We start from the raw sequence: 25,549 nt of genomic DNA, 5'->3' as shown, positions 1-25,549 counted from the left end.
GAACCGTGACAAGGCGCCTGAGACCGCAAGGCTACCCCACGCAGCAGGAACACGAAAAACGAGGCCTAAAATATACGCACTCTCTTGTTCACAACTTTACGACTCTATGGGAATGCCGACATACTGAATCAAACTTTCCAGCATTTCAGCATATTGTCTAGCTTTGCTTAAGTCATTTTGCAGTCGTTCTCTCACAGTTATTTCGAGTCCAGCGTTACACATTTGCAGAACAATTTCAAGCCCTTGCATTCAGTTCTGCAATCACACGAATATTTACTGAGTTTTGCTTTCACAAAACAACATTAACGATATCATTTATGCATCACTACAAATGTTCTGACACCTTTCATCACTTTTTCCGAATAGGAGGTAATTTACTGAAGGTAATTTACCGATATTTACGGAGCGATTTACCAGTACACCCGTATGCACCGCCATATTGACAAGCTACTCGGAGTAACATTTTGGTCTGCGGGAAATTAAAATGACTTCGATCTTCGTTTCACTAATTTAAACGATTTATAGCCAAACAAGAAATTACCATATTCAATGCATACTAATCAGAACTTTATCGGTTAAAGGCAATAATGTGCCAAAATGGAACACGGAAGAGTGGACAGACTGATCGAAGCCACCTGATGGCTGATGATAACATGAGGTATCAGATTCAGATGACACGTCTTTATCCAAGCTGCGCTTTATCCATCTCCCCAAGTTTTGTAAAAACAGTTTGGATCATCTGAAGGCTTTAGTTCTTTGTTTTGAAATACAGTGAGTGGTCTGTAATGAAAATCTTTGAGTAGTGATGTTTGATACACGGAAATGAGTAGTGTTGATCTGTGGTGTTGCTGTAAACCACGTAAGTAGCGAGTGAAATGTTTTGTCACATAATTTTAGTGCATTTATTTCCGTGACAGTTTTATTTGACGTGAGTACACTGGAAGTAGTATTCAGTGCTGTTAATGATTATATATGAATGTATTAGCTCGTGATATTAAAAGATGCCCACTTTCTCATTTGACATATTTCAGTTATAAACTGATTTGACATTCTTTTTCTCCTAATAATCAAGATCAGTTACTTCAACCAGCGTATAGGTACACTATTTTTTCGCTTTCAAATATGACGCCCCGCTATTAATTTTCCCCAAGTCGTCCTACATTTCAGAAGAGATGGATGATGCAATTCATGTTTACTCCTGGCTATTGATGAATTTATATAGATAACGAAAACAAAAATACAACAAAAAAATACTAAATGTAGTTTCGGAAACATTTACGTTGCGTAGATTCCATATATTTTAGACAGACAGTTGGAAGAAACGGTAATTTAAAGATCTGGTTAGTTCATTACCCATATTTGCACCCCTCTTGATTGCTGTCTAGTTGCAGATGAGTATCCGTTAATATATGAAACGTTAACCCTCAGTCATCCCTCGTGTGTGGAAGCAATATATGGTCCTTATGTTACGATTACGAACACACAGACAGGTTTTTATATATACTGCCAAAAAATGCTAGAAAACTTTGTTTCGCAAGCTCTGACATTATAATTTTCTTCTATTTTTTATATGTAATGTAAAACTAACGGGCGAAATACGGATTCATGGTTGAGTGAATGTAAAGCGTAGCACTATAAAATATATTGAAATTGAGTGACATTTATAGGTAACTGTACTCGAAAGTAATGATGAAATTGTTGAGAATAAGTCTGGAATCTAATCTAGGATGCCGATGTGTAATCTTCGGAAATACAGAAGCGTCCGATTCCACACGTCTGCTTTGACCCATGAAGTCACAACTACGACTTCAATATGGCGCCTATGACGTCATTACGTAAACATGACCGCAAACACGAAAATACATTGAAAAACCAACACACACACCACAAAAAACCTAATGAAACTAACGACACAAGCGCGGGAAATTGGGGATGTTTGGGTGGGGACAAAGTAAATATAAACAAATTTGGACTCGCACCACCATATCAAACCACACAAAACGACGAAAAAAAACCGACAACACAAAACTCCCCAAATTATCCTCAGGGATCGGACAATTCCCTTGAGCTATATAGCTCAACATCAGCTCTCGATCCCACAAATAACACTTCCCTTGACCTATATAGCTTAACATCAACTCTCGATACCGGAACAAATACAGCAACCACACATTGGAATTGAACACTTCCCTTGACCTATATAGGTCAACAGAAACTAACGATACCGAATCGTAAAACCCAAAACTACAACCACGTCCACAATCATAACTACCTCAAAAAACACAACAAACCAACAAAATTATAATCAGACAGTTCCATTTATCTGTTATCCTTAAGACATCTCCACATACAGCCGTCCCTGGTCCAAGACGCCGGAACTTTAGTAAGCCTCATTTCTTCACGACTTCATCCAAAACTCTGAATAGTTGAAGAAATTTTATTAGAGACAACGCACTGTACCCCATCATCGCCGACATCCGAAAACTGTTGACCTTGTCTGTCAAATCCATTCCTACCAAAGACATAAAAAAAGCTATTTACCAAAATTCACATACAACGAACAGAAAAAAACTACAATAACATCGACATAACAAAACCAAAATTGTTAACTCACTGAAAAATATTCCGCTGAAAGCACAGTCACTACCGATACCACACTGTAACACACTACCCATAAACACACTACCAGAGAGAACCACAGACCGCAACAATACACCACCTATAAACGTGCCACACACGCAAACTAAACTGAAAACAGCACCTAACACACAACATGTAAACACACCACCAGAGAGCACCACCAATCACATCAAAACGATACCTACAAAGACGCCACTCTCCCAAACTAAATTCCACTCTGTCGTGATGTCACACACCACAACAGCCTTACGTCATGGGTCAAAGCCGACGAGTGGGATCGGGCACTTCGGTTGACCCTAGTCTTCTTCTTGGAAGGTTTACATCAGGCTTTTCAACTAAATTATGTGCCAAACCCTATTGTAGACTTTGGAATAAATACAAATTGAACGTACTGGTTTGACGGATGTGAATTGTATTTGCAGAAATGATATTCTGAATAGCATTATGACAGGCTTAAATAATGTGATTTTTGACAAAAGGTCATTGCAAACCCATGAAGTGTGAACATGTGAAACTGGTGTTAAGAATTTTGTCCTGCCAGTCACCAAAAGAGAGAGAGAGAGAGAGAGAGAGAGAGAGAGAGCTACGTCCTGTATTGGTAGGTTTAGTAGAACCGAAAATCTGATAGTGTGTTTTAGAAGTAAACTTTCTATAGCTTTCATTTATTGTGCATAAATATTGCTTGAAGAAACAGTATGTATATCCCAACAGTATATGCTAATACGCCTCTAATGGACAATTCTCAGTCCTGTAGTTAAAATACATTTAGATACACAACTGTGCATTGGTTGTCCATGAGAGTTGTATTAGCTGATGCCTTGAGGATAGAGCTCAATAAATTTACTGTAATTTATATTGATGATAAACTTCATGTCACATAGTAGCTGATGTTGTTGCTAGGTCTTCAGTCTAAAAACTGATTTGACACAGTTCTCTGTACTGTTGTATCCTGTTGAAAGTCTCCTTTTCTGCATAGCTGCTGTAACATCATGTTTTAAAAGTTTCTCATCTCATCTTGTCGGTAGTGTTTATTGTACACTTTTCACTCCCATACAAGGTTACACTCCAGGCAATTATTTTTGGGAAAGATTAAACATTTTTTATTCAGTATAACAAATTGTTCCTTTTCATGAATGCATTTCTTGTTATTGCCACTCTGCATTATATTTTCTGCTTTGGCCATATTGTTATTTTACTATCCAAGTGGCAGAAATTCTCTAGTACTTCTATACTTCTATTGTTGTAAGATACCTGCAGAGAGCTATATTCCCTTGACCACTCAAAGATCACATTGTTGTTGCCTGAAATGTCAAATCTCCGTGTATGCCCAGGAGTACATGGTTGTCAAAATTTGGATGCTGGGACTCCGTGCAATGGTTAGTTGGGCCAGTTAGCCACTGCTGGTTGGGTGGTGCTGCCTGTGGGGAGAGCACCCAGCTGGAATGGGTGGAACTAAGACATAAAATGTGTGAATGAAGAAGCACAGGCAGATGGTCAGACTACCTCAGCAGTCTTGCCAGATGGGTCAGATCAACACAGTGCAGAGATATAATCCCAAAATATTTCGTTCCTTATCTACACTAGTGGAGGAAAACTGACTAAAAAACAGATAAACGTATGCCCCAGAGTAGGTGTAGCAGAACAGATGACTCATTGTTTCTGAATACAAAATCATAGTTCTTCACAGAACAGATTGAAAACAGGGACAGTAAATGAGAATCGGATCTGTATTAACAAAAAATTCATTTCCTGAACCCAAGCCTTGCTCTCATGTAGCAAAGGCAGTGATCCTAGTCGCAGTTACATCTTGTAAGAACCTCGACATACTGCAACACTCAACTTTTCATGTCCTTTGACTGGTGGTGTCATCATATCAGCCCATCCACAATCCATTGTCCACTCTGAAGTATATGTGACCTTCCTGAAATCTCCCACATGATCATTTGTACATCTTTTTCATGTATCTCTATCCTTCAGTCCAGCAGCCCAGACATGAAAGACCTATATGTTCTATGATAACAGTTTAATTCAGTGGTGAACAAATTAGAGTTCAAAAATTATTCGCAACCATGATTGTGCATTCGTAGCCGAATGACCTAAATCTTCACACATGTAGGTGGCAATGAACAGTACTCATTACTATAGGAATGTTTAGTATGGCACTGTTAGCCATTATCTATTCATGGCTTAAGGAAGATCCTGTCCCACTGACTCCTGACTACATTGAATAGGGAATGCTATATCACAGATGCCAACAAGCTACATAGCATAAAAGATGGCTACATGCAGAATGTCCTGAGAACCTAAAATTCTTTGACTCTGCATTGACCATACTACAGTGACCCATGCGTATATTCTTAAACATGTTATTGGAGTTGTGGTATCCCTTATCAGTGGCATACATCTTAACAGTGCCCCACTTTTACCACAATAATCCAAACTCTGAAACTAGCAATTTAGTCATTGAAATTTCCTGGCAGATTAAAACTGTGTGCCCGACCGAGACTCGAACTCGGGACCTTTGCCTTTCGCGGGCAAGTGCTCTACCATCTGAGCTACCGAAGCACGATTCACGCCCGGTACTCACAGCTTTACCTCTGCCAGTACCTCGTCTCCTACCTTCCAAACTTTACAGAAGCTCTCCTGCGAATGTTGCAGAACTAGCACTCCTGAAAGAAAGGATATTGCGGAGACATGGCTTAGCCACAGCCTGGGGATGTTTCATTCTGGAAATTTAATCATTACCGTCAATTTTAGCAGAAGACATTCTTGTAGCAAATCTAATTTTACGTTTTATCTTATAGTGTAGCTCGTGTAATTTTACCTGAAGGTCAGGCAATATGGTTTTGCTATCTGGCCTCTGGGTGGAGAGGATTGGCCTGACCCCTGACCAAACCTTTTAATTCATTTGTGCTTTTACATTCCTTATGGTTTTAATTAAAGTGTTTTATCTTGCTTCGTACCATTTTATTGACCTTGACTACTTACCAGTCTTTCATAGTGAATGGAATGCCTGCCACTCAGATGCATAAGTTGTGCTTCTTGTTACAAGAAAAGTCTCCAGTTAATTCAATTTAATACCCTTCAGTTTGAGGTAGTTTACTCTTTTTTGTTTTATACATGGCTTTATCCTAGCCTTCTTGCTTTTTATCCATACTGGATGAACATACTAAGGATCAGTTTGGTTGCCCTTTTTATAAGAATTTTATTAATTTCATTCACCAAGGACAGAGAGAACATGACACGATAGTTTGGTTCCTTGACCCATCCATCCAGTAGTGTTATCAGGCGAACAAATCTTTCATACTGATAGTCTAAGCCACTTACAGTATTTTCTCCCTTATAAACTTCTTTTTTTTATTACATATGCACACAGACTGTGTCTGCTGAATAACATAATTATTGATATAAGTAGCCTGATGTATTAATCATGCTGTTATATTTGTTGCAGAAATGATGAAAGGTATCCTGGTACTCCTTTGTACCTTACTTGTTGTTCAAGATACTGTTGGACCACCTGTAACACAGAAGAAAAATGATGAAAAAACTGATGGAAATGAGATAAATGAAACTGATAATCTGGTAAGCTTGGTTAAAATTTCTGTTGCCCATATCAAGTTTTATTTCATGATTCAATCTGTAAAGAGCAGTTTATTTGTAACTTGTGATCTTGACAAATAAACTGTACCCTTTGCTCAGATCTGTTTTGAAGTTGGTTAATTTCCTTCATAACTCATGTATATACAGTACTTGATGAGAGAAACTTGTGGCACATAGTTTTGTTGTAGTGGATTCTACAAAGTGAGCTAAACAGTTTTAAGTATGTCTCTATATGCCCCTATTTGTGGATGCTGGATGAGGTGTTTTATGTGACATACGTATTTCTCAAATGGTCTGGATTTTGGATTGCCATGAGGAAACCTGGGTCCAGTTCTTGATGCTGCCAGTAACTCTGTCCTTGAAGAAAGGACTCAGATGGGAAAATTGCACAGCCTTGTGAAGTCCACCGAGGAGCTGTTTGAGAAAAGCCATGGCTCAGAGATCAGGAAAGATGACAGCTGCTGGGTCATCAGTTTGCTAACATTCCTCTCTATTTCACATCCAATGACACCATCAGCAGAGGATAACATGGTAGTTATCCCCTGTGGTTCTCTAGGCCTGATCATGTTTATGTTGTTGTTGTTGGTGGTGGTGGTGATTTTCACCCCACTAAATGTATTAACAGAAACGGACAGATTGTTCTCTTCTACTTCTCTCGGCATTACAACCCTGTGTGGGTTTTAGCATTGTCGACAAGTTTCCTCCATTCTGCCCACTTCAGCACAGTTGTCCACCATCCTCAGACTCAGTGATTTTATATCTTCTTCCACATCATCTATCCACCGTTTTCGTGGCCTTCCTCTCTGTCTTCCTCTGATTGGCCTCCATTCAAAAATCGTTTTAGTTGTTCTTTCAGTATCCATCCTGAAGACATGCCCAAGCCAGGCTGTTCTTCTACTTTTATAATTCTTAAGATTTCAGCTCCTTGTGTGAGGCCATCCAGCTCACCATTCATCCTAGATCTCCAGAAACCATTATTATTCTGAACTGCCCCATAGATCTTACACAGCACTCTACGTTCAAATTTCCTGAACTGTTGCTCATCAACACTCATTAGCGTCCATGTTTCACATCCGTGGGTTACTACTGGCCTGATCATGACCTTATATAGTTGCAACTTCATCTGCCTATTGTAGAGTGTGTGTCCTCTTGACCGACTCCTTTCCTTGTTGTTGTTGTTGTTGTGGTCTTCAGTGCTGAGACTGGTTTGATGCAGCTCTCCATGCTACTCTATCCTGTGCAAGCTTCTTCATCTCCCAGTACCTACTGCAACCTACATCCTTCTGAAGCTGCTTAGTGTATTCATTTCTTGGTCTCCCTCTACGATTTTTACCCTCCACGGTGCCCTCCAATGCTAAATTTGTGATCCCTCGATGCCTCAAAATATGTCCTACCAACCGATCCCTTCTTCTAGTCAAGTTGTGCCACAAACTCCTCTTCTCCCCAATCCTACTCAATACCTCCTCATTAGTTACGTGATCTACCCACCTTATCTTCAGCATTCTTCTGTAGCACCACATTTCGAAAGCTTCTATTCTCTTCTTGTCCAAACTAGTTATCGTCCATGTTTCACTTCCATACATGGCTACACTCCATACAAATACTTTCAGAAACGACTTCCTGACACTTAAATCTATACTTGATGTTAACAAGTTTCTCTTCTTGAGAAACACTTTCCTTGCCATTGCCAGTCTACATTTTATATCCTCTCTGCTTCGACCATCATCGGTTATTTTACTCCCTAAATAGCAAAACTCCTTTACTACTTTAAGTGTCTCATTTCCTAATCTAATTCCCTCAGCATCACCCGTCTTAATTTGACTACATTCCATTATCCTTGTTTTGCTTTTGTTGATGTTCATCTTATATCCTCCTTTCAAGACACTGTCCATTCCGTTCAACTGCTCTTCCAAGTCCTTTGCTGTCTCTGACAGAATTACAATGTCATCAGCGAACCTCAAAGTTTTTACTTCTTCTCCATGAATTTTAATACCTACTCCGAATTTTTCTTTTGTTTCCTTTACTGCTTGCTCAATATACAGATTGAATAACATCGGGGAAAGGCTACAACCCTGTCTCACTCCTTTCCCAACCACTGCTTCCCTTTCATGCCCCTCGACTCTTATAACTGCCATCTGGTATCTGTACAAATTGTAAATCGCCTTTCGCTCCCTGTATTTTACCCCTGCCACCTTCAGAATTTGAAAGAGAGTATTCCAGTTAACATTGTCAAAAGCTTTCTCTAAGTCTACAAATGCTAGAAACGTAGGTTTGCCTTTTCTTAATCTTTCTTCTAAGATAAGTCGTAAGGTCAGTATTGCCTCACGTGTTCCAACATTGCTACGGAATCCAAACTGATCTTCCCCGAGGTCGGCTTCTACCAGTTTTTCCATTCGTCTGTAAAGAATTCGCGTTAGTATTTTGCAGCTGTGACTTATTAAACTGATAGTTCGGTAATTTTCACATCTGTCAACACCTGCTTTCTTTGGGATTGGAATTATTATATTCTTCTTGAAGTCTGAGGGTATTTCGCCTGTCTCATACATCTTGCTCACCAGATGGTAGAGTTTTGTCATGACTGGCTCTCCCGAGGCCATCAGTAGTTCTAATGTAATGTTGTCTACTCCCGGGGCCTTATGCTAAACCAATTGCTCAGTCTTCCATCTACTCGCACTGCAGCCTTGGAATCAGGCAATGTTGCTTGAATAAGTGAGACATTCTTAGATGGTATACCAAGCAGTAGCAAATCATTTAGCATTTGAGCTCTATAGAGACTCAAAGGCCTGCTTGAAGTCTATGTAGAGGTTATGCAGCTCAATGTTATACTCATAGGCCTTTTCATGTATTTGCCTCAACACAAATATCTGGTCTTTTGTTGATGTATTAGGCCAAAATCCACACTGATATTCCCCTAGAATCTCTTCTGCATATGGTGCTAACCTCTTGTAGATAATACTAGAGAAGATCTTATAGGTTACATCTAGCAGGGTAATTCCTCGGTAATTTGAACAGCAGGTCTTTTCTCCTTCCTTATGTTTTGGTTGAATTACAACTAAGATCCATTCTTCTGGGATTCTTTCGTAGTTCCATATCAACTTAATAAGTCTGTGGCTCCACTTATGAAGATAAGTTCCCCCATTTTTTAGCACTTACGCAGTTATTTCATCAGTTCCTGGTGTTACATAATTTTTAAACAATACACTATCTTCCATAGTTCCTCTTTCCTCTATTTCCAGATCTGCAGTATTATTGAGTAGCTGCTTGTTCCTGGTAGGATTGCCCTCCAAAATCCCCTTGAAGTATCCTCTCCATACATCCAGAACATCTTGTTTATCGGTCAGCAAATTTCCCCTCTTTGTCCTTCCAAGCTGTTATTTTCGATGTATATTCTTGAGTTCCTTCTTTAATTTTCTTGTAGAACTTTCTTCTTTCATTCCTTTGGTAGTGCTCTTCCAGCTCCTCTATCTTTCTCTTCATGGCTTCCCTTTTTTCCTCCTTCATACCCTTTCTGCCTCTATTTTCTTTTCATTATACAGTGCCTGATTTGACCTAGTATTCTGCTGCAAGCATTTCAGTCTTGCTTCCTTTTTCTGTTCCACTGCCTGTCTACTTTCATCATCATACCAGTCTTCATTCCTAAGTCTCCTTGCTTGCCCCAGTATTTCATGTGCTGTTGGTCTAATGGCATCATTAATAGAGTTCCATTGTTTTCTATCATCTCCACCATCTTTCGTTTGTAACTCCTGCGTCAATCTGTTCTGGTACTTCTGAACAGTAGACCTATCTTTCAATTGTTCTATATTCCATATGTTTACTCTGGTACTACTTCCTATGGCAGCCATGGCAAGTTTCTCATTTTGGCTCTTACTAGGTAGTGGTCAGAATCACAATTCGCTCATTTTCCATATCGGATGCCCATCTTTTTGATATCAATATATGGTGTATTTGGTATGATTCATTTGTTCGTCCCTTTGTATATATTTTTCCTTTGAAAACAGGTACTTACCGCTCTCAATTTGTTTGCAGAAGCAAACTGGGCAACCCTCATACCATTATCATCAGTTTCGTCATACAGACTTTCCTTACCAAGCATGCTTTTTAATGCCTTTTCCTTTCCCAGTTTTGCATTATAGTCGCCAAGAGCTATTGTGGAATCATATCTGGATATTCTGTCCCATACCTCCTGTAGTTGATCATAGATGATGTCCACAGTATTTTCACCTGATTCTTTTGTTGGTGCATATATATTCACAAAGGTCACATTGTGAAATTTGCCTTTCATATGCAGAGTACATATTCTTCCATTATATGGAGTGAAAGCAATAACAGATCTACGCATATCCTTGGAGACTATAAACCCAACTCCGTACTCCCCTTGTCTCTCTTGTTTTCCTGTATAGATGGGGAGAATTTCTGCGTATAAATCTCCCCTCTTCCCTTCCACCTAATTCCCTGCAGTGCAACAATTCCCATTCCATACCTTAGCACCTCTTCTGCAACACTATTCAACACTCCTGTATGCAACAGCGTACACACATTCCATGTTCCAAATGTAAGCACCAATAAATCCATGTTGCTCTTTCCTAACACAGTTTGTCTGTGTGTGGGCAGTACAACATTCATTGTTGAATTATTCACAATAATAGATTTTTTACAAGGCAGGGGTATCAACACTGCATTTTACGAGGCTGGGGTATCGGTGTGGAACACACTTCATCTGGCTTCTCAGTCGAGATCACTCCGGCTTGGGTGACCCTGCCAGTAGCTACACTACTGCCAGTACAGCTCTCAACATCATCAAAGCACACAAACCCTCCCGCCCAGCACTGAAGGTGCTTACAATAAGGCAGTGTCCTCTGAGAGGGACTGACAGTTTGTTAATTCTCAAAAAATTTGTCGATGTTGTCTTCTCTTTAGTTTTGAGGTGTCAAGTATGAATATCAGTTATGGTTACCAGTTCACATACCACAAAGAAGTATATTAACAGATCAGAATGTACCAGTAAATTTCATGTTGTAAATAACCATTTAATGATGTTTTTCTGCTGTTGCATCTGAGGCCTGGTGTGATTGTGGTATTGTAAATGATATGTCATTCATTATGACTGACATTTTGTTTATAGTCTGCAGACTGATAATATCATTCTGGAATCAGTGTGTAGAATGTAACTAAACAGATGAGGAATGGCCCAGATTTTCTGTATCACACACACGCTGATCTGCTTCAGCAGCATTATTCTGGAGAACAAGAGAATGGTCCATGTATTGACCTCGAATGTGTCCATGTGCCTGCCTTCTTTTACAGGCATGCTGCACACTTAATCTGTAAATTTCACATGCAATACAAATCTATTTTCAGATTATATTGGGATCGTTTTGCCATTTGTACATGTTTGTCTCAGTTTCCATCTTGCCACAGGCATTGACGAAATGGATAGATCTGCAGCAAGGCATGATTTGTATACATTTCATTGATGTCACTGAATATGCTGTACTTATTGTTCCTATAATTATTTTTTGAATACTTATAGAGTTTCATAATTTTTTTTTTTGTCATGGAACTTCATAATCCAAAGAACACATTATGATGATCATTAGCATAATTTTATTTTTTAAACTGAGTTTTAAAACTACAATTTTAATAATATTTTCAGTGAGTTACTGTCTCTTGTGTGTGTGTATGTGCAGGAACCCCTTGGAATTGAGTACTCTCGTTACTTGAAAGAAGTTGTGACAGCACTAGAGAGTGATCCAGAGTTTAGACGTAAATTGGAAAAGGCTGAAGAAGCTGATATTCGTGTAAGTGGAATTCCATATCAGTGTTTAAAGTACCTTTTGCTGTAGTTTTTGGGATAGTTTCTTTCGATTCTGTTTAGTTCTAACAAGAGAATGTTCTGATCCGATATGTTGAAACCTACCCTGAAATTTTTCACATAGGAAGAATATACGATAAGAAATGCACTGTCAAAATTTTAGCTACTAAGTCACACTGAAAGTATTTTTTTTTGTTAATGTTAAAGTTACTCATTTTTTCCACATGAAGAGCTACTTAAAACAGCTGTTTGTACAGCCCTTCCTGCCTAGCACAGAATTGGTGAACAAAGAGAATGTAATGTCGCATAACATGAAGTGCACTCATGTGTGAATGTTAAGCACTTAAGTCATACCAAAAAGACTCAAATCATTAATTTTTTAAAACTTGCAGTTCATATCAACAGCTAAACTGTTGCAGATGTAATTACTGCACAAGTGACTAGTAGAGGAAGCCAGGCGGGGTGGCTGAGTGGTTCTAGGCGCTACAGTCTGGAACTGTGTAACCGCTACAGTTGCAGGTTTGAATCCTGCCTCGGACATGGATGTGTGCGATGTCCTTAGGTTAGTTAGGTTTAAGTAGTTCTAAGTTCTAGGGGACTGATGACCTCAGAAGTTAAGTCCCTTAGTGCTCAGAGACATTTAAACAAGTAGAGGAAAGAAAATCAAGGCAGTGCATGATGTTACAATACAAACGACTTCGATCAATTTGGAATTTTAATTTGTTGACAGGATATTTTATAACAGTTCCTGTAGTACAGTTCATACGATAATTTTTTGAATGGTGTGTAATTTACTAACTTCTTTATTCCCTAGTCATCACAATAATGGGAATTGTCTATTGGATAATGAAAACTAACATTGTCCTTACATCAGTTAAACCTGTTAAAAGAAAGCATGTCACAGTTATTACTAGTTATATTTAGACAGAATTGGGATGCATGAGAAATGGTCATGGCCATTGTTCTGCATGTGGTGTTGCATACTTGATCAAATTGGTAAAACATGGTGGTGAAGCAAACTGACTATGCACAAATGACTAAAGTTTAGCAGTACTATTATGCTGATAAACCTGAAATCACAAACAGCTATTGAAAATTATATTGTTCAACAGTTTTCTGAAAAAATCCTTTACACTGGTGAAGAGTTCTCGGGCTTCCAGCCGGGTGGCAGTGTCTTCAAACTGGGGACCGGCATCCACAAAGTCTCGGCACTTCGCCAGAAGATGATGAGTATGTAACTCGTCGAAACGTCGCAGTTTGAAGACACTGCCACCCGGCTCGAAACCCGAAGAACTCTTTGCCAGCTGTATATGCCGGGAAAGCATACATTCACATCCTTTACACTGTTGAAAAATTTCTTTGGAAAGGTTGAATAATACTTTCAGTCCAGATGGTATCTGAATTATGTTAACAGTCTTTACACCATTCTCTTGAGGGCAGAGGTGTTGTGGCGTCCAGACCACAAGTTCAACAAAAGCAGTGAATTATTTTCTGCAACTGGTCAGAAGATGTTTCTGATGTAGTACTGAAAGTTATTCTCTCACATTTTTCCTGATTTTGCTATGTCAGATACATAATTTGTGCTTCGAAACAGTTCTTTTTTAAATTTTTGCTCCTAATTTGCCTTGAATGCATTTCTTGCTCGAAATCGGTCTGACTGGCTTTATACTCAGCGTTTTAGGGGAAAACAAGAAGCTTCATTTTCACGCTATCTAAAAATTTCTCTGTAGCATTACCTGTTAATGACAGTTCCATATCTTCCAAATAGTTTTTTTCACGCTTTTGCCATTTCCATTTTGATGCATATTTCATGCTTCTTATATCTTTTTCTACACTCCTGGAAATGGAAAAAAGAACACATTGACACCGGTGTGTCAGACCCACCATACTTGCTCCGGACACTGCGAGAGGGCTGTACAAGCAATGATCACACGCACGGCACAGCGGACACACCAGGAACCGCGGTGTTGGCCGTCGAATGGCGCTAGCTGCGCAGCGTTTGTGCACCGCCGCCGTCAGTGTCAGCCAGTTTGCCGTGGCATACGGAGCTCCATCGCAGTCTTTAACACTGGTAGCATGCCGCGACAGCGTGGACGTGAACCGTATGTGCAGTTGACGGACTTTGAGCGAGGGCGTATAGTGGGCATGCGGGAGGCCGGGTGGACGTACCGCCGAATTGCTCAACACGTAGGGCGTGAGGTCTCCACAGTACATCGATGTTGTCGCCAGTGGTCGGCAGAAGGTGCACGTGCCCGTCGACCTGGGACCGGACCGCAGCGACGCACGGATGCACGCCAAGACTGTAGGATCCTACGCAGTGCCGTAAGGGACCGCACCGCCACTTCCCAGCAAATTAGGGACACTGTTGCTCCTGGGGTATCGGCGAGGACCATTCGCAACCGTCTCCATGAAGCTGGGCTACGGTCCCGCACACCGTTAGGCCGTCTTCCGCTCACGCCCCAACATCGTGCAGCCCGCCTCCAGTGGTGTCGCGACAGGCGTGAATGGAGGGACGAATGGAGACGTGTCGTCTTCAGCGATGAGAGTCGCTTCTGCCTTGGTGCCAATGATGGTCGTATGCGTGTTTGGCGCCGTGCAGGTGAGCGCCACAATCAGGACTGCATACGACCGAGGCACACAGGGCCAACACCAGGCATCATGGTGTGGGGAGCGATCTCCTACACTGGCCGTACACCACTGGTGATCGTCGAGGGGACACTGAATAGTGCACAGTACATCTAAACCGTCATCGAACCCATCGTTCTACCAATCCTAGACCGGCAAGGGAACTTGCTGTTCCAACAGGACAATGCACGTCCGCATGTATCCCGTGCCACCCAACGTGCTCTAGAAGGTGTAAGTCAACTACCCTGGCCAGCAAGATCTCCGGATCTGTCCCCATTGAGCATGTTTGGGACTGGATGAAGCGTCGTCTCACGCGGTCTGCACGTCCAGCACGAACGCTGGTCCAACTGAGGCGCCAGGTGGAAATGGCATGGCAAGCCGTTCCACAGGACTACATCCAGCATCTCTACGATCGTCTCCATGGGAGAATAGCAGCCTGCATTGCTGCGAAAGGTGGATATACACTGTACTAGTGCCGACATTGTGCATGCTCTGTTGCCTGTGTCTATGTGCCTGTGGTTCTGCCAGTGTGATCATGTGATGTATCTGACCCCAGGAATGTGTCAATAAAGTTTCCCCTTCCTGGGACAATGAATTCACGGTGTTCTTATTTCAATTTCCAGGAGTGTATTTATAGTTCACTTTCAGATTTAAAATGAAAACAGCTTTGCACACTGCTTAACTTTAAGTGTTGTCTCCTTCCTTAATTTAACCAAAAAATTTACAGCCTTTTCTTTGTCACTGAAAGTTAATATTGTTCACGTTTTCGTGAGCTGGCAAGATACTGTATTTTTGTTCTGGGTGTTAATTAGCACAACAATCATCATTCAAACCTCAGTTCATGAAATCGTCTGTTATTTTCTATTTATTTTAATTTTTTCCACACAATTTTTAGCTAATCTCAGTTCCTTCAAATGAACTTCAAAGAAATTAACTAATAAATAACACATATGTAGATGTTCATAGGAAATAGGTGATTTCAGTTGCATACTACATTCTTCATATTTAATCTTTGTGAGGTTAAAAACATTAATTGGCTTCTACACTACTGTGAAACTGGATCCTACATAAAGACGGATGCTATTAACAACCATGTATGAGATAAACAAACAGAAAATTAATAGAGTTTTTTTGCCATTGTTAACACTTTGCGATACTGCAGAGGCAGCTGCAAGGTGTTATGGATATACACGAGTGTAGATTTGAGTGAATATTAACTGTGAACAATTTTGTCAGAGTAACTGTTAGCGGAAACTAAAATTTGCTTTACAATTCCATTCACATTGTGCCACATTATCTGTTTACCAATTTGGCATCAGTCAAAGCTAGGTGCTTGCCGTGTTGCATGTGCACTGTCTGCTGTAGCTGCAGTAGGGGTGTACATTCCTCCAGTCGTCTGGTGAGCTACAAATTTGGCAATTTTAACAATTTTTTAAAAGTATTTGCGGTGTGTCTTAGCAGCTAAAATTTTGACGTTGTGTTTCTTTTGATGTATTCTTCATATACAACAAATTTCAATGCAGGTTGTGACATGTGGAATTGGACCATTCCCTTGTAAGCTTTCATTGGAGGTAATTATCAGTGTGTGAATAAAAAACAAAACAGATAAAAATTTGGTCGCATTCCTGAGTGTAATTGTACAATATTGTGTACAAATTTATGAAAAAGGGCATTTACAGTGTTGTACTTCCAAGCATCAATCTGTTCAATGGTGCAGTGCATTTGGGCCAGGCCTCTGTAGATCACAGGGCAGGAAAGGCATCATGGTAACAGTAAGTGTTTCATACAATGATATATATAGTGTATGGGATAGAGGCAGCAGTGACAAAACGGCACTGGCCTACACCAAACAGGCAACCGTCCTAGTTCTGTTGTTTGCTCTAACTGCTATCAGAGAACAGTTATTCCACATTGTATTTATGAGAGTGACTTGCAAACTCTTATCACAAGTGTTTCTTCTGATAACTGAGGTATTCTTTGCTGTGAAAGACTATTTGATTGAAGTTTCAGTGTTAGCCTGCATTTTTGAAGCTTTTATTTCTATATATAATTACATATATATTACAGTATTCTGCAGTCACACTTTTATTTTGTAGACAGGCAAAATAGCTCAAGAACTGGAATATGTGAATCATCAAGTGCGCACAAAACTAGATGAATTGAAGCGTCAAGAACTGGAACGGCTCAGACATTTGGCAATCAAAGAATATGAACTTCGTAATGGGATTGACACAGAACACCTCAAGATACCACCAGAACATCTTGATCATTCAAATCCTCATACTTTTGAGATTGAAGATCTGCGTAAATTAATTGCAAAGGTTAGTACGGACATTATGAAGATACCAGCATTCTATTGCTAAGAAATATAAATCATAGATCAAAATTTTCAGTAATGTTCCAGGATAGGTGGCAATGAATGAAACAAAACACAAGATTCATAGTTGGAGACCCAGACATCACTTAGATTAATAATTGACTTAGATGAAAGAGCTGAGAATAAGTTGAGGAAAAGTGACAAGAGGGATAGGTCAATCGATAGGGAGTATCAGTGTTAGAAACATTTTATATGTAACTCAACTCCACATAAAGGAGGCATTCATTCACAAACAGGCACAATGAAACAGACTACTAAAAGTTGTCCCATTATAGAACACACACACACACACACACACACACACACACACAAGAAGCACCACTTGCACACACAGGCCACTCTTTCTGGCCACTGGACCTGAGGGCCTACTGCTACTATCACCACCAAAACCACCACTACTACTACTACTACTACTACTACTACTACTACTGCTCCTACTCCTACTCCTACTCCTACTCCTACTCCACACCCTCTCCTCTCATGGCCATCAACAACGCCAATAAAATATTATACAGTAGAAATGAAATTGATATAAGTTATCATAGTCAGACTCATAACTGCTGGTAGTGAATCATGCTATTACAGACTGGTCTGGTGTTAGTCACGTGCTATTGAGAGAAAGTAAATAATTCTGACATCTCTTTCCCACAGACAACAGCTGATCTAGCTGAAGCTGATAAAAAGAGAAGGCAGGAGTTCAAAGAATATGAAATGCAGAAGGAGTTTGAGAAACAAGAGAAATTAAAAAATTTAGATGAGGAACATAAGCAGCAGCTTCAAAAGGAAATAGAAGAGAAGGAAAAGAAACAGAAAGCTCATGAACCAGTAAGTGTAACTTGTTAGTAAAATTAGTAGTACTGAATTGTATCACTATATACTTAAGTTATTTTTAAGTACTTTGCCATAAATTGTATTGAGATAACCCAAATAGAGGCAATAACCTTAGATTCCCCAGTCCGAGATAACCCAAATAGAGGCAATAACCTTAGATTCCCCAGTCCATGTGAAGACCCAGAGGACCTTGATACTGTTGATCATAGGGCCCTTGAGACTGTTTTGGAGCCCCTATAGTTGATTTGGTGTGGAAGCCCTGCCAAGCGGCTCACAACTCTTTTTTTTTTGAGTACACGTGTGGCAAGTATGGGCCCCTAAGCTATTGAAATACTTTTTCCTTTCCTGTGCAGCAATTTCACACTGTGATTTTATCTTTTGTCAGACTTATTTTGTATTACAGATTCCCTGCTGACATCCTAACTCACTCATGGGACATAGATTACGGCTTCTGCCATTTCATCACTCTGTTTTGCACAGTGTATTGTGATTATTGTATGTTGGTCCCAACAACTGGGTTTGATCCCCACCCTTGCCAGTTTTCCTCCAGGAATTTAGTATGTGAGGAGAAGGGCACCCGATACCAAGCATGGTAGCCAGTCCATATGGTGAGTCATCAGGTACCCATATAGTGTTAGCTCCCTAACCACATAGGGATTGCACTTTCGATGCCAGAGATGTCACCTCTCTGTGCATATCAAGGAGTAGGTGCTTGAGGAGGCAATACCTTGGCAGAATTCTGGAATCGTGAAAGGACTGAATTTATAGCAGTCTCTTTAAACAGACCACAGTTAAGTTCAGTTCATTGCGGCCCCAGGAATGCTCTCTTTGCCATGCACTGGGGGGAATGTAAAACCAAACAACTTGCAGACACTTATTCCCCTCAGTTCCTGGTTCGCACCTAGATGGAGGGTCCTTTCTCTCTGCTAAGTCAATATTCTTTGTGAAGAATATTAAAAACAAAATGTGCAAACTTTCTTCCCCTGTTGAATTATGAAGTGGCTCCACCTTAATTCAGATGGCACATCCTACCCTGTCGTGGTCATTACTCCCTTGTAAACAATTTGGTGGTGCATCTGTCACCATAACACCTAATAAGAACTTAAACATGATGAAGGGTTTAATTTTTCACTTGGACGTGATACAGCAGATGGATAAAGAACTGTGTAAACACTTGGGGAATCAAGAGATCCACTTTGTACAACATGTACATCAAAGCCCGCTAGACAGTAAGATTGACAGTGGATCGTTCATCTTTTGCTTTTGAGGAGGATTCAACTGCAGAGAAGGTGAAAATTATAGTTCCCTGTTGTGCTGTGAAGCCATATTCCTCGCCCCCATTGTGTTGCTTTAAATGTCAACATTTCAACATACAGGATGACAATTACTGAACTACATGAAAAAAAGTAAATTAGTTACAAACTGTGGCATGCACATGCTTTATTCAACATGTAAACATTGCTACAGATATTTGGATTTAGGTCATGACATGTTCAATATGCCTGCCATCATTCGCGATGATGGGGCACAGACAAATAGCGAAATTCTTTATGATCCGCTGAAGTGTTGGAGCAGCGGTGCTGTTGATGACCTCCTGAATGGCTGTTTTCAGCTTAGCGATGGTTTTGGGGTTACTGCTCTACACCCTGTCTTTAATATAGCCCCACAAAAAGGAATTGCATGTATTCATGGTGGCCAGTGAAGGCCCATGCCAGTGGCCTCTGGGTACGCCAGAGCCAGAAAGCGGTCCCCAAAGAGCTGCTCCAGGGCATACTCTTCTGCTTCAATGGGGTAAGGTGTTGTCTTGCATGAACCACATCTTGTTAAAATCATGGTCGCTTTGGATAATGGGGATGAAATCCTCTTCCAAAATCTTCATGTATCATTTGGTACATGAAGGTAGTGTAACTGTGCCCTCAAGGAATATTACATCAATTATTTTGTGGCTGGACAATTGTGTACCACACCATCGCCTGTTGAGGGTGAAGAGACTTCTCAATCGTGAAATGTGGATTCTCTGTCCCAGAAAACACCAGTTTTTATTGACAAACCTATCCAAATTAAAGAGGGCTTTGTCGCTAAACCAAACCATACAGTGATTACTAATTCCCATCATGCCCCGTGGCCAAAAGTGCAATTTGAACATTCTAATGCAAACCACTCATAAGTTATGACGATTTTAGTTCATGTAGCTCAGTAATTGTCACCCTGTATGTCTTCCAGGTATACATATAACCCAATTTGTGTAGACTGTTGCTGGCCATTTTGTGAAAATTCACTGCATCTGTATCAGTTGTGGGAATGACCACCCTCCTGTATCCCTGAAGTGAGATACCCAAATTAAGGGACACAAACTACAGGAACTGAAGGCTTTACATGGTTCCTGATGCACCATCTTTGGAAACCACTCCCCTTAACCTGCTAAAGAAGTAGCATTCTCATCTGGTATGTACTGTTAACAGGACTCCCTTCCCCCTACAGGTCCGGGTGTTAGAATAGGCCCGAAATATTCCTACCTGTCATACGAGGCAACTAAATGGAGTTTCACATGTTTTGGTCTTTATGTGGTGGTCCCCTGTAGGGTTTGACCTCCATTCTTCAACATTTTCCTGAAGAGCAAGCCAATTGGGGAAGGGCGTCTTACAAGGTGTATCGTGTCCATCACGCATTGAGATCTTTAGCCCACTTTCTCGTCATCGCATTGCAGTCCTGCCCATTCTCCATCTCTTGGGCGAGGACACCTGCCTGGGTGCGTCTTCCACCATGCACAATGCAGTGTCGATTTCTGCGACGATGATGACCATCGATTTCTTTGCACCTGATATCCAGCACGGTAGCCAGTGTGTTGTGGTGGGGCCGTCATTTACCCTGTTGGTTGTAGCCCCCTGACCACACAGGGATCACTCTGCTGATGCCTGCGCCATTAACTCCCCATGTATGCTAAGGGGTAGATGCCCATCCCCCTGGGGCATCGGGACTCCCGGCAATGGCCATCCTCCCAGGTGGCTGTTGCTGCGGCTGGGTGGCGCCCGTGGGGAGGGCCCCTGGTTGGAGTGGGTGTTATCAGGGTGCATGACACACAATGAAGCGTAGTCCATCATCTCTTGCTGGTTGTGAAACACCAGCAGTATCTAAGTGATCACAAGCTCAGTTCAATGCGCAGAAGTACAACCCCAAATCGTTCCCCTCCTCGACCACACCATGGGAGGAACATCAGGCTAAGGGTGGCAGCGGATCTTACTTGTCCCGGTACCTTGTATGTTCGAGAGCTGATGGGGAATCTTTCATGACGATGAAGCCGCAGTTTTTTGTTGAGCATTTAGAGGACAAGTTCGGGGAGGTGGAGGGCTTGTCCAAAATGACATCTGGGTCAGTCTTGATCAAAACAGCATCCTCTGCCCAGTCACGGGAGTTACTCACTTGTGACAAGCTGGGGGATGTTTCTGTAACCATCACGCCCCATAAGACCTTATATATGGTCCAGGGTATTATATTCCACAGGGACCTTCTTTTGCAGTCTGACGACGAGCTGCACGCCAACTTAAGAGTGATTAGGCATTCATTTTGTCTGGCGCATCCATCGGGGTCCAAGGGATAATCAGGTTGCCACTGGTGCTTCATCTTGGCATTTGAGGGTGACACATTGCCTGAGAAGGTCAAGGTGATGGTCTACCGCAGTGATGTAAAGCCATGTATCCCTCCCCCTATGCGGTGCTTTAAATGCTGGAAGTTCAGTCATATGACTTTCAGCATCACATACTGAGATTGCGGACCCCCATCACATCCCAATCTTCCATGTGCGCTGCCTCCCGTCTGTGTCAACTGCGGAGAACACCATTCACCTTGCTTGCCAGATTGCAGAATCTCCAGAAAGAAAGAAAAATCATGGAGTACGAGACCCTGGACAGTCTGACCTACACTGAGGCTAAGAGAAAATTTGAAGGCCTGTATCCTGTGCGTATGACACTGTCTTACGCCGCTGCTACAACAGTTCTGGCACCATCAGCTCCGCCAACCCAGGTCACCTCTCAGAGCCAGAAGACTACACCTGCCCCCTTGATGGAAGGGGGCATTTCCCGCCCTGTTGCTCCTGCACCAGCTACTTTGGAGCACAACTCCCCCCCCCACGCACACACGCGCGCACACACACACACACACACACACACACACACACACACACACACACACACACACACACACGCGCAACCATCGGGGACGTCCGTCCCCACTTCTAAGCCGGAAAAGCGTAAGTCTTCTTCGGCTTCTCTCGCTAGGAAGGGGTCTCTTAGGTCACTCCCTTCCCAGGTTTCTGCTAGTGGGAAAGATGACACCCACCAGTGGCTGAAGAGCCCAAAAGTAGCTGTTTGTAGGACTTCACGCTCATCCTCAGTTCTGGAGACTGAGCCAGTGAAGTCCTCCCAGCCAGGGAGGAAACCCAAGAGAAATCCAAAAAGAAAACCCCTAAGACCAAGAAAATTGCGGTGGCACCCACACCACCGCTACTTACAAGCTCTGCGGCTGAGGATGGGGTGGAGATTTCGGCGTCCGCTGAGGACCTAGACCTCGCCAGACCCTCATTCACAATGGATATAGACTGCTCAGGCAATAAATCGGTGGCAGCAGGTGACTCTTGAGGCGTAAACTGCCTCATTGAGTGTTCCATGCCTTCCCAGTCTCACGATGTCATCCTCCAGTGGAATTGCGGTGGTTTTTTCCACCGCCTGGCTGAGCTATGGCAACTGTTAAGCTTTACACCTGCTATCTGCATTGCCCTCCAGGAAACCTGGTTCCCAGCAATGCAGACCCCTGCCCTTTGCAGCTATAAGGGATATTACAGGAACCATAGTGACTATAATTGAGTGTCAGGTGGAGTTTGCGTTTATGTCTCAAACTCGGACTGTAGTGAACATGTACCCCTTCAAACCCCTCTTGAAGCTGTGGCTGCCAGAATAAGGATGACGCAGGAAATAACTGTCTGCAGTGTATATCTTCCTTCAGATGGTGCAGTACCCCTGAATGTATTAGCTGCACTGATTGATCAACTTCCTAAACCTTTCCTACTTCTGGGAGATTTTAATGTCCATTACCCCTTGTGGGGTGGTACCATGCTTACTGGCTGAGGCGGAATGTCGAAACTTTACTGTCACAATTCTACCTCTGCCTCTTAAATACTAGGGCCGCCACACATTTCAGTGTGGCACATGGTAGTTACTCGGCCATTGATTTATCAATTTGCAGCCCAGGACTTCTCCCATCTATCCACTGAAGAGCACATGACAACCTGTGTGCTAGTGGCCACTTCCCCATCTTCCTGTCACTGCCCCAGCTTCAGGCACACGGACGCATGCCTAGATGGGCATTGAACAAGGCGGACTGGGGAACTTTCAACTCTGCTGTCACTGCTGAATCTCCCCCACATGGTAACATCGATGTGATGGTTGAGCAGGTGACTAGCACAATTGTTTCTTCTGCAGCAAATGCGATCCCTCTCTCTTTAGGGTGCCCAAGGCGTAAGGCAGTCCCTTGGTGGTCAGCGGAAGTTGCTGAAGCAATTAAGGAGCGTAGACGAGCTCTACAGCAGCATAAGCGGCACCCTTCCGGGGTGTGTACGACCGGGGAGAGCCGGGAAAAACCCGGGAATCTTTTCATCTGGGAAAAAACCAGGAAAAACTCGGGATATTTTTAGAATTACGGGAATTTTTCATTGTTTTAGTTTTCAGTTAAATTTTTGTAATTTTGACTGGTAAGAGCCGATGTTCTAACAAAGGATATTACTGTATCCCGCTACTGCAGAATAATACTTCAACAATAAAACATAAACAAGAGAAAAAAACGAAAATAACTTAAATTGCAAAGGAAGTGCGCCACATACAACAACGATATACAGTGCTCATGCAAGCGGCTGCCAACAGCAAAACGTGTCAAAGGGTTTTATATTAGATTCATTTTAGCAGTTACGAGTGGGCTAATGCGCATTCACAGTTGAGTGAGTCGCATTTGAGTAGTAGATTCTCCCGCTTGTGGCTACAGGAATGTGGCTGTTCGCTGTGCAAGCAGTCGCAGCAAGCAGTTAGATGCTATCGGGAAAACGGGGCACCAAATTCATATTCTTGAGGAAAAAAACTTGTTTCACAAAGCGCCTAGCATCCAGCGCAATTTTGTCTATTAATTATTCATATGATTTTGAAACGCTTCCCTGTTGGTTTTTGAACACATTTTAAGTTGATTTCTGAATGAATCATAAGCTGACTTTTGAATGCATGCATAGTGTACATGATGTTTCTGTCAGGAGAATCCTCATCGCATCTAGAAATAAACTTTCCGCAGACAAAAGGGGACGGGGCTATACGAGCTGAGGGAGTAAAGCCGAACGGATGAATGCCAATCACTGTCTGATTATGTGGTTGATTGGGTTTGCGAATGATCAGCATTCTTATAATTACTAGCGAAATCCATAGATTCAGACTACCAGAATGGAAATAAACGACTGACAGGAATGACAGGTGAGAAAGATTACGTATTATCTTCTCAGTGTATCCAAGAAAAAAAATTTTGACAGAAAGGTTTTGGCCAGATCCCTACACTTGTAAGGAACAGTAGTACAGTCCCCGGCTAGCAGTTGCGTAAGTTCTATTCTGGAAGTAATGCGGAAAATGTGTTGTTCGAACACGTAATAACACCTAACCGGAAAATAATCGCGGGATAACTAAACCTGTGATTCTGGCAGGGTTAGTGAAGTTAATTGGTGAACAAATTTTAACAATGGCAGCAATAGCTACAGAATTGGTGATGACAAGATTGTTTGTTAGAATGAGGAAGGAGAAGAAACGGGGACAACACAAATTATGGAAAAATAAGACAATTCCAAATTTGTATAAAAATTTCGTAATATTACTTTTCGATCTTATGCTTGAGAAGGTGGTGCGTATGAATGAAATGTGAAACTATTTCCGAACATAAAGCTTTTTGCTTGTTGTAGGCCTAATAGGCATTTGTTATTGGTACTTCTTGGATTATATTCTGTCATGTTATAAAAATGGCCATTGTGCCAAAACAGTCTTGTTTATTTGGTGTGTTACAAAATTGCTACCATATTAGAAAGGCCTATTTTGTTTTATGTAGTAGACAGTGACAAAATAGACGAAATCAGATCGAGAAACCACATCAGTCTTGGGTATTATTTGTATTAACAGCTTTTTCAGTATTAGATAACGACATTTCGATTTTTCATGTAGCAAAACATTTGACAAACTTTGATGAGGTAATATATTCGTTCACAGAAAGGAAAGCATGCCATGTAAAGCTGTAGCAAGATTAGAGAGAAAAAAAATACTAGGTGCTAAGGTTTGAAGAAATGTGTAATTTCTTGCTTATCTCTTGTCAGTATTGATTTTGTATATCCTGTATTTAATTTTATGCCACACAAAACAGCAAGTTGTTAACTAATAGGCAATAAAAAGTTCAATTTTCTGAAGAATTCTTGTTCTTTCGATTACAAATAATCCCATCCGCTATTAATTGCGAGATTTTTTTAAAGAGGGGCAGGCTGTCAAACCGGCCGACTGGGAGAAGGAGAGGCGCCACAGCACATTTCAATTTCCACTCTCCTGATTATAGTTTGGACGTGCAGTAGAAAAATGCTTTATAAAGAGTCATGGCACTGC

General features: G+C 41.5%; 1 protein-coding gene across 3 annotated transcripts in view; it reads left to right on the top strand.

The window, feature by feature from the left end:
- The first annotated feature begins 677 nt into the window (after positions 1-677).
- The window catches only part of LOC124612328 (nucleobindin-2), an 87,771-nt gene continuing 62,899 nt past the window's right edge, over positions 678-25,549 (top strand). The window contains exons 1-5 of one of the 3 annotated variants that reach the window (XM_047140467.1): positions 678-859; positions 6,092-6,222; positions 11,928-12,038; positions 16,774-16,998; positions 17,706-17,879. In XM_047140467.1, the coding sequence (XP_046996423.1) occupies positions 823-859; positions 6,092-6,222; positions 11,928-12,038; positions 16,774-16,998; positions 17,706-17,879 (678 nt within the window). In that variant the 5' untranslated portion in view covers positions 678-822. Of the gene's footprint in view, positions 860-906; positions 929-6,091; positions 6,223-11,927; positions 12,039-16,773; positions 16,999-17,705; positions 17,880-25,549 lie in introns of those variants that run through there. The other 2 variants (XM_047140465.1, XM_047140466.1) reach the window with 2 other exon arrangements.

Source organism: Schistocerca americana, chromosome 4, assembly GCF_021461395.2.
Source record: "Schistocerca americana isolate TAMUIC-IGC-003095 chromosome 4, iqSchAmer2.1, whole genome shotgun sequence".
Lineage (NCBI taxonomy): Eukaryota > Metazoa > Arthropoda > Insecta > Orthoptera > Acrididae > Schistocerca > Schistocerca americana.
Note: the sequence above shows the minus strand (reverse complement) of the source record. Positions and strands in the feature narration are given on the sequence as shown.